The following is a 15071-nucleotide window of genomic DNA, read 5'->3' as shown; positions in this document are numbered from 1 at the left end:
ACCGAGTGACGGAGGTGCAACCCATACTAGGCTACTTTGCGGCACCATCTGGTGATTTTGCTTCTCTCTCTCTCTCTCTCTCTCTCTCTCTCTCTCTCTCTCTCTCTGTGTGTGTCTGTCTCTCTCTCTGTGTCTGTCTCTCTCTCTCTGGCTCTGTGTCTGTCTCTCTCTCTCTCTCTCTCTGGCTCTGTGTCTGTCTCTCTCTCTCTCTCTCTCTCTGGCTCTGTGTCTGTCTGTCTCTCTCTCTCTCTGGCTCTGTGTCTGTCTCTCTCTCTCTCTCTCTCTCTGGCTCTGTGTCTGTCTGTCTCTCTCTCTCTGGCTCTGTCTCTCTCTCTGGCTCTGTGTCTGTCTCTCTCTCCCTCTTTCTCTCTCTGGCTCTGTGTCTGTCTCTCTCTCTCTCTCTCTCTCTGGCTCTGTGTCTGTCTCTCTCTCCCTCTTTCTCTCTCTGGCTCTGTGTCTGTCTCTCTCTTTCTCTGTCTCTCTGGCTCTGTCGCTCTCTCTCTGCGCTTGTGTGTCTGTTTGTTTTATATGTCATGTGCAGTATCTATGGCTGAATTAGGAATTTACATGATCAGATAGTTCTTATATAATATAATATTATATTATATATGTTTGTCATATTTCTGCAGCTGGGAGGAGAATATGATGTTATGCAGAACAATATGTTGGTAGGACAAGGTTATGTATGTTTGTACACATGGAAATCAGTGATTTATGTTTACTATAGGTTAATGAGGCAATACAAATGTGATGTGACTAAAATGTGGCTAAATTGAAAGGGCATTAAGTTGACAAAAATGGCCCACAATTTTCGTCATTTTGACAATAACTAGATTAAATCATTATTCAAATGACAGTAATGTGACTAAGACTTAATTATATTTTAGTCAAAATGACTGACTAGACAAAATCTAAAACAGAGTGCCAAAATGAACACTGACACACACACACACACACACACACACACACACACACACACACACACACACACACACACACACACACACACATATTCACACAAATATATGCATACATACTGTACATACATTCATGCAACACACACATCACAACTGCTGCTACCAGACTCTTATTTACTATTGCTAATACTGCACAATTTAAACACGTGCCCCCCAATCTCTCTTTCCCTGATACATGTGTAAATATTATACTATAAATTTGCCTTGCTGTATTATTGTTATGCTTAAATGTTTATTCTATTCTACTGAGACATTTTCTTTAAGTTCGTATTCTTTTCTTATTATTTCTTATTGTTGTTTCAATGTCGAGAAGGAATCTGCAAGTAAGTATTTTGTTGGACGTTGTATACCGTGTGTATCCTGTACACACAACTAATAACACTTGAAACTGAAACTTTTAATTTGATTCTGAAATTAGGCCTGTAGGTAGAATAAGAGTCTTTATAAAGGAATTGGATTCTAAAGCTCCTACACTGCAAGTTGCACGTTCTGTGGTGTGAAGACACAACAGGTGTGGTCAATAGACAGGGACTCACTCCTAGCTGGAGTGAATTCATGCATCTGTGATGTTGCAGCAAGAGAAAATGTCTGGTAGACTTCAGTCTGGATGTACTTGACTAAACTCACCTGTCACACTGCAGGGGCATGAAAACCAGCTCTCTTTGCTGAGCCACTGAACTCAAACACAGACTCATACGTGAGATTGCGAAGGGTGACTCAGGGGTTTTGAGCTCTTTATAGAGGAACAACAACAAAGTAATAATGCAGGATGAAGCCAATTTGGTTTCTAGGGTTACAATCCTTATGCCCTTATGTCTAATCATCTTTATTTCATTAGCAACAGGCTTGTCGTTTATCATAGCATCTGGGGTGCCTTAACACTCTCAGGAAAATGTATGTTCATCTGTCAATTTTATTGCATAACTATTTTTCAAAATGTGGATTGTACTTTTGAATGATAACCTTGTTAAGTGTGCTAATTAAACTGAAAAAATCCCCAAGGCTCTTTCCAAGTGGAGGAAAAGTGAACGTTATCAAAGTGCTTACTAAATGTCACAAAACTCTCACACACTTATCAAGCCACTCAGAAAAGACTCAACTCTCTCTCGCTTTCTCTCTCGCTTTCTCTCTCGCTTTCTCTCTCACTTTCTCTCTCTCTCTCTGCAGAGCTCCCCAGCAGTCCACCAGCCCAGTTCACCTTCAGACCCCTACCCCCGCCCCCGCCCCCTCCCCACGCGTGCACATGTGCCCGCCCGGCCCCTCACGCTCACGTTTCTGAGGCACTGCAGAGGAACACCCTGCCGGCTCGGAGCCAGGCGATGGATGGAGATCCCACTCAGCCGGCCGACAGAGACAGAGGCCAGCTCCACAACAGCTGGGCCCTCAACAGCAACATCCCCCTGGAGACCAGGTAAGCCTTGGCACCTCCACTCTCACCTGCCTAGTAATGGGGTCAGTTCAGTGTGGCAGACACTTTAACAGCTCTGTGGCCGTAGTTTCCACAATATGAGTCATGCAGGGCTCTTGGCCTCTTTCCCTCCATGTTCTTAATCACTGTGACACCACCGGTAACTTGGATCCAAAAAAATAGCGTTAGATTTGAGAAAGTAGATTGAATGAACATGTTGTTGGCATGAGTTAAGTGTTGCAGAGAGGACCCCTGTGACTTCAGTCACAGACCTCTCACACGTCTTTAATGATTCACACTTGATAGAGAGATGAATAATGGTGTTAATTCATAATGAGGGGTTGGTGGTGTGTAACTAAATCATATCATTTTGAAGAGATTCAGGGCTAAGGCTTTTGAGAAGTGAAGTGGTGTACAAATCCAACATAAATAGATACATGATTAGCTGAAAATACTGAAGATCAAGGCCTTTACAAAGCGAATCATCGATTTAACAGCAAAAAGCCTGTTGAGTTCACAATTAGCATTTAAAGAAATGTTGTGTCAGGTGTGAATAGTAAAATAGCTATTGTAGTTAGTTAAAGGAAGGTTGTCTACATCTGACTGGTGTGTGAGTCATTAATGACAATTAATGAAGGAACAACTTTTTTTTGAAGTGTATCTATTCATCCCAAAGAGGGTTATTGGTTTTTAAATGGACATCCAAAGGGAAAATCATTTCAAGCAGTCACCCTTTATGAACACTCTTTTCTTTTAATAATGTAATAATTTTTGTGAATTCCAAGAGACCAAAATGTGACCTTTATCCCTTTGAGCTTATGAACTTGGAATGAATTATCTTTGTCCTGCTTGAAAACCAGCCTGCCAGGTGAGATAATTAGTTTCTCTTTCGTAGCTTTGTTCTGCTAGAGTATGGGAGATGAAAGTAGTTGAAACAGAACAGACTGTGACAGGTTAGTAGTAAGACTGCTTATTGATAGGAAATCAAAGGAAGAAGCGATGGCCGCCAACAGCTGTGTTGGGTCGAAGGTGAAATTGAAAAGAGTTGCCAAACAATGATGTCACACTGTCTAATTCACTGTTTTTAGACACTTGAAAATGGAAAAACTCTATTAACTTAAAATGAGCTGAGCTCTATATGCTTCATGCTTAGAAAATGGCAAATTCAATTACTTCAGACCAAAAGCAACGTGGTAAATGTTCTATCCTTATTTGTATCCTTCAATCAAAACATTTCCCGCTTGTTATTAATGACAAGTCTTGTTTATCTTTAGGTTTTAATATGCAAAGAGGGACCACTATGACAAGAAACTATAGATAAGTAAATGAATCATGAAGTAGAGAGCCTTTGTCAAGATTGACAATTATGTTGTCTGCTTTTTGAGATAGTTTTTTCGCTCAAAGGTTTGTCCGTGAAATGTGAAATGTGGCGAGGGAAAGGACGAGCCGACATGTTCATCTTGGTGTATGTGTCGCTGGTGTATTTGTCTGTGTCCCCGTTGTTTGGTAAACCCATCAGTGCTTGGTGCTTTATAAATGTATTGTAAATTGAAAATAAGCAATCCTATCAGCGGTAAACAACTCCTTTCTGTTGACTAAAAGAAGTTGACATGTTGTCTTCAGAGAAAGACGTGTGAAACGTGCGTTATCAGCATCAGTAGGGAGAAGACTACATCATAGAAGAAAACATGGGCCTACTTTAGGTATGTTTTCTACCCCACGCATTGTATTCAAAACATCCATAACGACCTGTAGGTGTACGGTGCCTTCAGAAAGTATTCATACCTCTTGACTTATTCCACACGTTGTTGTGTTACAGCCTGAATTCAAAAAATTGATTCAATAGATTTTGTTTCTCACACATCTACACACAATACCCCATAATGACAAAGTGAAAACATGTTTTTAGACATTTTTGCACATTCATTGAAAATGAAATACAGAAATACAGTATCTCATTTACATAAGTATTCACACCCCTTAGTCAATACATGTTAGAATCCCTTTTGGCAGTGATTACAGCTGTGAGTCTTTCTGGGAAAATCTCTAAGAGCTTTACACACCTAGACTGTACAATATTTTCCCATTATTATTTTCAAAATTCTTCATGCTCTGTCAAATTGGTTGTTGATCATTACTAGACATCCATTTTCAAGTCTTGCCAAAGATTTTCAAGCAGATTTAAGTCAAAACTGTAACTCGCCACTCAGGAACATTCACTGTCTTCTTGGTTAGCAACTCCAGTGTAGATTTGGCCTTGTGTTTGAGGTTATTGTCCTGCTGAAATGTGAATTAATCTCCCAGTGTCTAGTGGAAAGCAGACTGAACCAGGTTTTCCTCTAGGATTTTGCCTGTACTTAGCTCCATTCTGTTTATTTTTCTCCTGAAATACTCCCCAGTCCTTAGCAATTACAAGCATACCCATAACATGATGCTGCCTCCACTATTCTTGCAAATATGGAGAGGGGTACTCAGTAATGTGTTGTATTGGATTTGCCCCTAACATAGCATTTTGTATTCAGGACAAAAAGTAAATGTCTTTGCCACATTTTTTGCAGTATTACTTTAGTGCCTTGTTGCAAACAGGATAGATGTTTTGGAGTATTTATATTATTTTCACTCTGTCTTTTGGGTTAGTATTGTGGAGTAACTACAATATTCTTGATCTGTCCTCAGTTTTCTCCTATCACAGAAATTATACTTTGGAACTGTTTTAAAGTCACCATTGAACTCATGGTGAAATCCCGGAGCGGTGTCCTTCCTCTCCGGCAACTGAGTTAGGAAGGACACTTGTATTTTTGTAGTAACTGGGTGTATTGATACACCATCCAAAGTGTAATTAATAACACCATGCTAAAAGGGATATTCAATGTCTGCTTTTTTATTTTTACCCATCAACCAATAGGTTTCGTCCTTTGAGAGGCATTGGGAAACCTCCCTGGTCTTTGTGTATGAATCTGTGTTGGAAATTCACTGCTTTGTATGTGTATGTTTTGTATTGTTTATAAAATATTTTAAACATCTATGAAAAAAATAAGGTAGTCATTCAAAAATCATGTTAAACGCTATTATTACACACAGAGTGAGTCCAAGCAACTTATCATGTGACTTGTTAAAGAAATGTTTACTCCTGAACTTATTTAGGCTTGCCACAACAAAAGGGCTGAATACTTATTGACTCAAGACATTTCAACTTTTCATTTTTAATTTGTAAACATTTTGAAAACATAATTCTACTTTAATATTAAATCTCAATTTAATCAATTTTAAATTCAGGCTGTAACACATCAACATTTTGAAAAAGTCAAGGGGTGTGAATACTTTCTGAAGGCACTGTATATGCCTCACCACAATTCTCAGAGATCTACAGACAGTTCCGTGGACTTCATGGTCACAGGTGGACTCCAATCAAGCTGTTGTGACATCTCAAGGATGATCAAAGGAAATTGGATGCACCTGAGCTCAATCTGGAGTGTCATAGCAAAGGGGAGTGAATACTTATATAAATTAGATATTTCTGTATTTCGTTTTCAATAAATTTGGAAACATTTCAAAAAACATGTTTTCACTTTGTCATTATGGGGTATTGTGTAGATGGGTGAGAGACAAAAATCAATTTAATCAATTTTGAATTCAGGCTGTAACACAACAAAATGTGGAATAAGTCAAGGGGCATGAATACTTTCTGAAGGCACTGTATGTAATATACAAAAGTGACAACAATGACAAATGAACACAATTAGGTTTGCGGGAGGGGTAGTGGTACTTGAACGTCTCAAATTTGATGGAGTGGGTAGATCCTCCCTCCCTTATGGTGGATCTCATTGACTGCTCATTAAGGCCCCAAATATATGTAGAGGTCAACCACTCTGCATAGAGGATGAGAATGTCACCATGCCCTGGTGTGGCTGTGTGCTGACTTTCTGTTCACACCTAAACAAACCTTGTTGTCGATATTTAAACCTAATACAATGCCAGCATTCATGTAGATCAGCAAATTGCTATCCAATAACTCCTCTTGGCATTGTATATCTTATCATTGTCAATTCTAATTAAATGAAAGGTTTGACGTGATGGCCGATCAATAACATCACCACACGTGATGTTTTGTCTTCACATTTAGAAAATTATAACAACTGTTCTATTAATGCACGTTCACTCTAAAGGCTGGGTGATGTGTTGTTGAGAGTTTTAATACTGTTCTCTTGGCTTTGCCAAATAAACCAAAATACTGAATATTTACCAGAGATTATATATATTTGAGTTGATTTCAGATTTCTGTGTTGTCAACTCTCACCAGCAGACATTACCAATTAAACATAGCTGCCTTCCAATTAATTAGTATACTGTAGCATCGAGTGTTTTTCAGGCCGCTAAAATGACTAGCAATTAGGTTCACAGTATCACCCACCTCCACAAACACCTTCAGAGGGATATTATGAGGAGCCAATCCACACATAGACCTACTGTATCTCCACAAAATGGTGGTTTAACATAATATACAATCAATGGTAAAGATCAGTGATCAATAGAGTGATCACCAGATCATCATTACAGACGTCTTGTATCTTTATGATCCAAAAATGTACACTCTTAGAAAAAAAGGTGCTATACAGGGTTCTTCAGTTTGTCCCCATAGGGGATACATTTTTGGTGCTGGGTAAAACCTTTTGCAGAGGGTTCTATCTAGATACCTGTATGTAGGGTTCTTCAAATAACCCGCTGTATATGGTTCTACCTAGAACCCTCTATGAAGGGTTGTGCCTAGAACCATTTTTTCATCTAAAGGTTCTTCCTAGAACCGTCTATGAAGGGTTCTACCGAGAACCCTTTTATCTTTGGAGGGTTCTTCCTAGGACCCTCTATGAACGGGTATTATCCTTTTAAATTGTTATTATTTATGACGATACATTACATACAGTGCATTCGGAAAGTTATTCAGACCCCTTGACTTTTTCCACATTTTCTTACGATAGTGCCTTATTCTAAAATGCTCATTTATAATAAGTATTCAGGCCGTTTGCTATGAAACTCAAAATTGATCTCAGGTGCATCCTGTTTCCATTGATCATCTTTAAGCTGTTTCTACAAATTTATTGGACATGATTAGGAAAAGCACACATCTGTCTATATAAGGTCCCACAGAGAAAAACATGAGGTCGAAATAATTGTCCGTAGAGGTCTGAGACAGGAGTCGAGGCACAGATCTGGGGAAGGGTATCAAAAAATGTCTGCAGCATTGAAGAACACAGTGGCCTCCATCACTCTTAAATGGAAGACGTTTGGAACTACCAAGACTCTTCCTTGAGCTGGCCGCCCGGCTCAAACTGAGCAATCGGGGGAGAAGGGCCTTGGTCAGGGAGGAGACCAAGAACCTGATGGTCACTCTGACAGAGGTCCAGACTTCCTCTGTGGAGATGTGAGAACCTTCCAGAAGGACACCCATCTCTGCAGCACTCCACCAATCAGGCCCTTATGGTAGAGTGGCCAGACATCCAGAGCACTCAGGACCTCAGACTGGGGCGAAGGTTCACCTTCCAACAGGATAACAACCCTAAGCACACAGCCAAGAAAACGTAGGGGCTTTGGGAAAAGTCTATGATGTGCTTGAGAGGCCCAGCCAGAGCCCGGACTTGAACCCGATCAAACATCTCTGGAGAGACCTGAAAATAGCTTTGCAGCGATGCTACCCATCCAACCTGACAGAGCTTGAGAGGATCTGCAGAGAAGAATGGGAGAAAATCCCCAAATAGAGGTGTGCCAAGCTTGTAGCCTGAGGCTGTAATCGCTGCCAAAGGTGCTTCAACAAAGTAGTGAGTAAAGGGTCTGAATACTTACAATTTGGGTATATATACTACCACTGGTGGAACCATGTCTTTGTCTCATGCAGCTGTGTGACCCAATGGGTGAATAAACTTGGTTTACGCTTTACTAATCATCCATGTGTTTTACTATGTTCATTTAGAACCTAACACCAAGAAAACCTGACGCTGTAATCGCTGCCAAAGGTGTTTCAGCAAAGTACTGAGTGAAGGGTCTGAATACTTACAGTTTGTAAATGTGATATTTCAATTTTTTATTTTGAATACATTTGCAAAAATGTAGCTTTTTCATTATTGGGTATTGTGTGTAGATTGATGAGGGGGAAAAAACGATTTAATCCATTTTAGAATACGGCTGTAATGTAACAAAATGTGGAAAAAGTCAAGGGGTCTGAATACTTTCCGAATGCAATATATATCATATTTGATCACCTGGTTATATCCTAACACAGTGGTTTTAGGAATCTCCTGGTTTACAGGGCACATCAGGATTGCAAGTCACATTATGCTGGCTTTCAATGTTATGTGTAGTTCCTATTGGAACCCAGCCAGAGTTAGGATATCCAACAAGAGAAATTGTTAATCACCCACAACCTGCATTCAGAATGACTGCCAGGGTAGGGATGATTGAATACTGAAACTACGTCAATCACTTAAACTGGAACAACCATCTCAGTAACAGGTGCAATAAATCCAATTACTAACTGATTGGATTAGTTAGAAAATTGTATGTTATTTATATAAGTTTACCATACAATTAATCAACCAATCAATGTACATGCAAAAACACAGATATTACACTAAAACAAACCATTTTGAAAATCTCCCTGCAATGCTGGGAAATATTATGTATGGTTCTATGTAGAACCCTTCTTTCATTCCAAAAAATACTTCTTGCCTTCCAAAGAATCATCAAAGAACCCTACCTTCCAAAAACGGTTCTTGGGATGTTAAAGGTTCTAGATGGTCCTATTAGCCACTGTGCAATCATTGGATAATAAAATGGATGAGCTCCGATCAAGACTATCCTACCAATGGGACATTAAAAACTGTAATATCTTATGTTTCACTGAGTCGTGGCTGAACAACGACATGGATAACATACAACTGGCTGGGTTTTCGGTCCATCAGCAAGATAGAACAGCTGCCTCCGGTAAGACAAGGGGTGGCGGTCTGTGTCTATTTGTAGATAACAGCTGGTGCACAAAATCTAATATTAAGGAAGTCTTGAGGTTTTGCTTGCCTGAGGTAGAGTATCTCATGATAAGCTGTAGACCACACCATTTACAGTACCAAGAGTTTTCAACTATATTTTTCATAGCTGTCTATTTACCACAAACCGATGCTGGCACTAAGACAGCACTCAACGACCTGTATAAGGCCATAAAAAAACAAGAAAATGCTCACCCAGAGGCGGCGCTCCTAGTGGCCGGGGACTTTAATGCAGGGAAACATAAATCCGTTTTACCAAATTTCTACTAGCATGTTAAATGTACAACCAGAGGAGAAAAAAAACTCTGGTCCACCTTTACTCCACACACAGAGACGTGTACAAAGCTCTCCCTCGCCCTCCATTTGTCAAATCTGACCATAACTCTATCCTCCTGATTCCTGTTTACAAGCAAAAACCAAAGCAGGAAGTACCAGTGACTCACTCAATAAGGAAGTGGTCAGATGACACAGATGCTAAGCTGTTTTTCTAGCACAGACTGGAATATATTCTGGGATTCGTCCGATGGCATTGAGCAGTACACCACGTCAGTGACTGGCTTCATCAATAAGTGCATTGATGACATCGTCCCCACAGTGACCGTACGTACATACCCCAACCAGAAGCCATGGATTACAAGCAGCATCCGCACTGAGACCTGGCAGTGTGGTGCCAGGATAACAACCTCTCCCTCAACGTGATCAAGACAAAGGAGTTGATTGTGGACTACAGGAAAAGGAGGACCGAGCACGCCACCATTCTCATTGATGGGGCTGTAGTGGAGCAGGTTGAGAACTTCAAGTTCCTTAGTATCCACATCACCAACAAACTATCATGGTCCAAACTTTCGTGAAGAGGGCACGACAACGCCTATTCCCCCTCAGGAGACTGAAAAGATTTGGCATGGGTCCTCAGATCCTCTAAAAGTTCTACAGCTGCACCATCAAGAGCATTCTGACTGGTTGCGTCTCTGCCTGGTTTGGCAACTGCTTGGCTTCCGACCACTAGGCACTACAAAGGGTAGTGCGTACGGCCCAGTAAATCACTGGGGCCAAGCTTCCTGCCATCCAGGACCTCTATACCAGGCGGTGTCAGGGAAGGCCCTAAAAATTGCCAAAGACCCCAGCCACCCTAGTCATAGACTGTTCTCTCTGCTACTGCACGGCAAGCGGTACCAGAGCGTTAAGTCTAGGTCCAAAAGGCTTCTTAACAGCTTCTACCCCAAAGCCATAAGACTCCTGAACAGCTAATCAAATGGCTACCCGGACTATTTGCATTGTCCCCCACCCTCATTTTTACGCTGCTGCTACTCTCTGTTTATTATCCATGCATAGTCACTTTTCCTCTACCTGCATGTACATATTACCTCAATTACCTCAACTAACCGGTGCCCCCGCACATTGTTTCTGTACTGTACCCCCTGTATATAGCCTCGCTACTGTTATTTTATTGTTGCTCTTTTATTATTTGTTATATTTCTATTTTCTTTCTTTTTCTTTCTTTCTATTTTACTTCAGTTAGTATTTACTTAAACATTCTTAACACAATTCTTTTTAAACTGCATTATTGGTTAAGTGCTTGTAAGTAAGCATTTCACTGTAAGGTCTACACTTGTTGTATTCAGCTCATGTGACAAATAACATTTGATTTGATTTGATTTCAAAAGGGTTCTTCTGATCAAAATGGTTCTTGGTAGAACCCTATCGCTCCGCAAATAACCCTTTTGGAACCCTTTTTTGTGTAGTGTAGAGTTCCTCCTCCTGAATGCCTTCCTCAAACCAAAACAAAGTTTGAGATAAAAGCAGTTATTTTATTTTGGCCAAATGATGTCAGCCAAGTCGATACACTGTTGAGAACACAGACACTGATGATATGGCACTGACCCAACATCAATGCAATTACATATTTCTGTCACATCAGCATAATGACCATATTCAAGACCACAAGCATTTTCTTCCTAATTTCTTTAAATTACACACAGACAGGAATTGATTGGTCCTCTATTGACTGTTTTTTTGCCCTTAACAATGCATTTTTCAAGTGTCAGCAGCAGCACTACCACAGAACTGTGCCTCAATATCCCAGACTGTGTTGAGCTCAGTTCTGGATGTCCACGGTCCATAACTGAACAATACAATTCACCAGTTTTCATGAATGTTGCTGCAGACCGTGAGGAGAATTACCCAATACCACAGGATGCTGCGTTTACACTGGCTTGGACAACAAAAACAAACATGCCTCAGATAACTTTATCCCTTTGTGAACCATACTTAAACTGAATTACGCTGTCTGTGAAAATTGGCCCAGCAATTATGCCCTGTGATATAATCTTCCCTAAAACTGACCTTTGTACTCTCACATCTTTAATTGAACACATTAAAGATAGCGGCTAATGGTATTAAAACCTTTTCTAATTAGGGACCTGAGCAATGAGGGTTATTTTTTTCCCCTTCTTTTTGTTCTTCTGTTCCGCCGGTCGGTCTATTCCCTCCCTGCACACTGCCGCCTACAGCTTGTTAGATAAAGGCAGTGGTTGCAAGGTCAAGTTCACAGTGAGGAGGAATTGGCCACCATTCTGCATTAGCATAAATCCATGTAATCACAGCATTCAGCATCACTGTCAGGTGTGAGAATGTAATAATAAATGTTGGTCTTAGACTCTCTCTCTCGCTCTCTCGCTCTCTCAAAAATGCATGGCTGGTGCAAACATGTTAAGGCAGTTTGCCTGTTGGGAGCATTCATTAATTAGATGTAGGATTTATATAATTTGGTCATGGAGGGAAGTGGGATTGCATTCTGAGATTGATTTTAATGATGTGCATTTCCAGCAGTTTACCAATAACTTAAACCGAACTACACAAGTATCTAACAGAAGTAAATTATGTTCTGTATCCTATTTAAGTACTGCACAGATTGGAAATGTCTTAATCTGTGCATGTGTATTCATGCCATATCTACGCTGTTTGTATTTGTGAGCAAATTAAAAGGTGAATATGTTCAAACAATACTATGTTATCGTGTAACAATGAAACGGTCATGTATGGTAATGTATGTGCTATGTTGTGTATGTTCTCATCAATGTCAACCTCTTGTGTTGTTGGGTTGCAGGCATTTTCTGTTCAAACATGGCTCAGGCTCCTCTGCCCTGTTCAGCGCTGCCAGTCAGAACTACCCTCTGACATCTAACACAGTGTACTCCCCACCCCCACGGCCCCTACCCAGGAGCACCTTCTCCAGACCCATGTTCACCTTCAACAAGCCCTACAAGTGCTGCAACTGGAAATGCACTGCCTTAAGCGCCACCGCTATCACCGTAACCCTCGCCCTCCTGCTCACATATGTCATTGGTAAGTTGGGTATTTCTCCCTATCTATATCATCTATCTCTATATTTTACTGAACAATTTAGTACAGTACAATGTCAGACAGCATAACGTCTCCACTTGGAATTTCTTCTTTTTTTGTCTCATCTCCAACTATTTGCCAGGGTCATTTTATTTCATGCAATAGGATGAATGCATTGTTTGGGGGAAAATCCATCCAAGTCATTTCTGAGTCTGTAAGATAAGGAAGCAAACATTCCTTAAGTTCTATCAGAGGCAAATCATTTTTAAAGGTTTTGAAACCCATTAAACATATAACGGTAGTTGGATTTGTATAATGATGTTGTTTTTGTACTGTAGCTGTCATAATGGTTGTGTTCAGAGGTGTCATCCAAATAGGGGGTACAGGGGCACATACCCCTTCAGATTTCTCCTGTTAAAAAAAAATATATATATATATATATTTTTTTTTTGTAGTACTACTAGCCACCTAGCAATTTCATGAAGTTGGCTTTAGCTTGCCCAGATAGGTTCCCAATCTCCCAACCTCATAACTAGCTACCAAGAAGCCGTTTCAGTCTATCAATCAAGTTAGAGTAGCTAGCTTATCTAACTATCTTAGCTGGCATGCCGGCTGGCAATGTTGGTTTACTTTAGAAAAGCAAGCATTTACTAAATGTAATGAATAAGACTCACATTCCTTTTAATCTTTTACTCAGATTTTAGCAGAGATGCAGAGAAACATATTTTCTTTCTTTAAAAAAAATAACCAGGAGGATACAGACGTAAAATCAAATCAAATGTCATTTGTCACATGCGCCAAATACAACAGGTGTAGACTTTACTGTGAAATGCTTACTTACGAGCCCTTTTCCAACAATGCAGAGTTAAAAAGTACCGAAATTAGCACACAAAAAAGGAAATAGTAACACAATATAATCACAATAACGAGCCTATATACAAGGAGTGCCGGTACCGAGTAATTTTGCAGGGAGTACGAGGTAGTTGAGATGATTGAGGTAATATGTACAGGTAGGGGTAAAAATGACTAGGCAATCGAGATAGATAATAAACAGAGTAGCAGCAGCGTATGTGAAGAGTGTGAAAGTGTGTTTATGTGTGCTTACATATGCAGAAAAATATACATATTTTTACATAGAATTAAGCATAATGATTATGGCTTTAGATTGCAGGGAAAAACTGTTTCAGATGTTTGAAAAATTAAAACTTCTCCAACTATCCCTCCACCGGACCACCCCCAGCCATCCTCACGTACTTTGTGCACCCTCAGAATTTTGGGGTGCATGTGTTCTTGTCCCATCAAAACTGTAAGAAGCAGTATTTGGACTAAGAGACAAGTAGAAAAGGACAGATAGACTGTTATGTAACAATACATTATGTAGCTATTGGTCTTGCTTAGCCTTTATTCCAGAGTATGACAAATACCATTTACCAAGTAGGTACGTCAGTAGAGATAGTTACATAATACTTCCCACTGTTTCCAAGAAAATACAAAACAGTGCCAAAGTAAGTAATTATGCCATATAGCAGATGATTTTATACAAAGCAGCTTACACCCATGCATGCATACATTGTACGTATGGGTGGCCCCGGGAATCAAACCCACAACCTTGGCGGTGCAAGCGCCATGCTCTACCAACTGAGCCATCCAGCACCAAGTAGGTCTACCCCATAACTGCATGGACTTACTAGTGTACAGTACTGTGTAGTTATATATATTATTACACTGGTAGTTACTCTATATTGCCGGTGTCAAGTGTAGCTGAATATTGGTATTTGATCAAGAGAAAGGGTTACTTTATTACAACCTTGTTTCTGTCAATATGTCCATTGTAGATCCAGATATCAATCAGGTCAAATTTGCCTACTATGTTCACTGACATTATCAATAAATCATTCCATTGAAGAGACTCTAGATTTTGAATAAGCCTTTGATTTGGAACCTCTCATTAATTTCTCATAAGATGATCCTTACCTAGTGATCAGAGAGCAACAAAAGATTGGTCGTTCAAGGTCCGTAGCCATGAATATAACATCTAAGGCCTTGTCTTTAAGCCTGGCGTGGTGTTATTCTAGGACTGACTGATATTAATATGAGAGCATTGTAACCTTCGTGTGCCATCTTTATGGAAGGCTCTGACCCAGAGATGTCTGTGTGTTTTTCCTAATTGAGATGATGCCCTTAAGCTTCCAACAGTAGATCAATAAAGATCTTAGGAAATGCAACACAGAGCAAGATGGAAGACTCTACACCTCCAATTTTGATCCTCAGACTTGTAATTTACTAAATTGCATGACCATGCATTAACAG

At 40.0% G+C, this 15071-nt stretch overlaps 1 protein-coding gene across 2 annotated transcripts in view; it reads left to right on the top strand.

Moving 5' to 3' along the window:
* Positions 1-15071, top strand: part of tenm1 (teneurin transmembrane protein 1) — a 230956-nt gene that overhangs the window by 92950 nt on the left and 122935 nt on the right. For both annotated transcript variants that reach the window (XM_029691557.1, XM_029691556.1), the window contains exons 4-5: positions 2145-2388; positions 12526-12764. In XM_029691557.1, the coding sequence (XP_029547417.1) occupies positions 2145-2388; positions 12526-12764 (483 nt within the window). The remainder of the gene's footprint in view (positions 1-2144; positions 2389-12525; positions 12765-15071) is intronic.

Source organism: Salmo trutta, chromosome 15, assembly GCF_901001165.1.
Source record: "Salmo trutta chromosome 15, fSalTru1.1, whole genome shotgun sequence".
In the NCBI taxonomy this organism is placed as follows: Eukaryota; Metazoa; Chordata; class Actinopteri; order Salmoniformes; family Salmonidae; genus Salmo; species Salmo trutta.
Note: the sequence above shows the minus strand (reverse complement) of the source record. Positions and strands in the feature narration are given on the sequence as shown.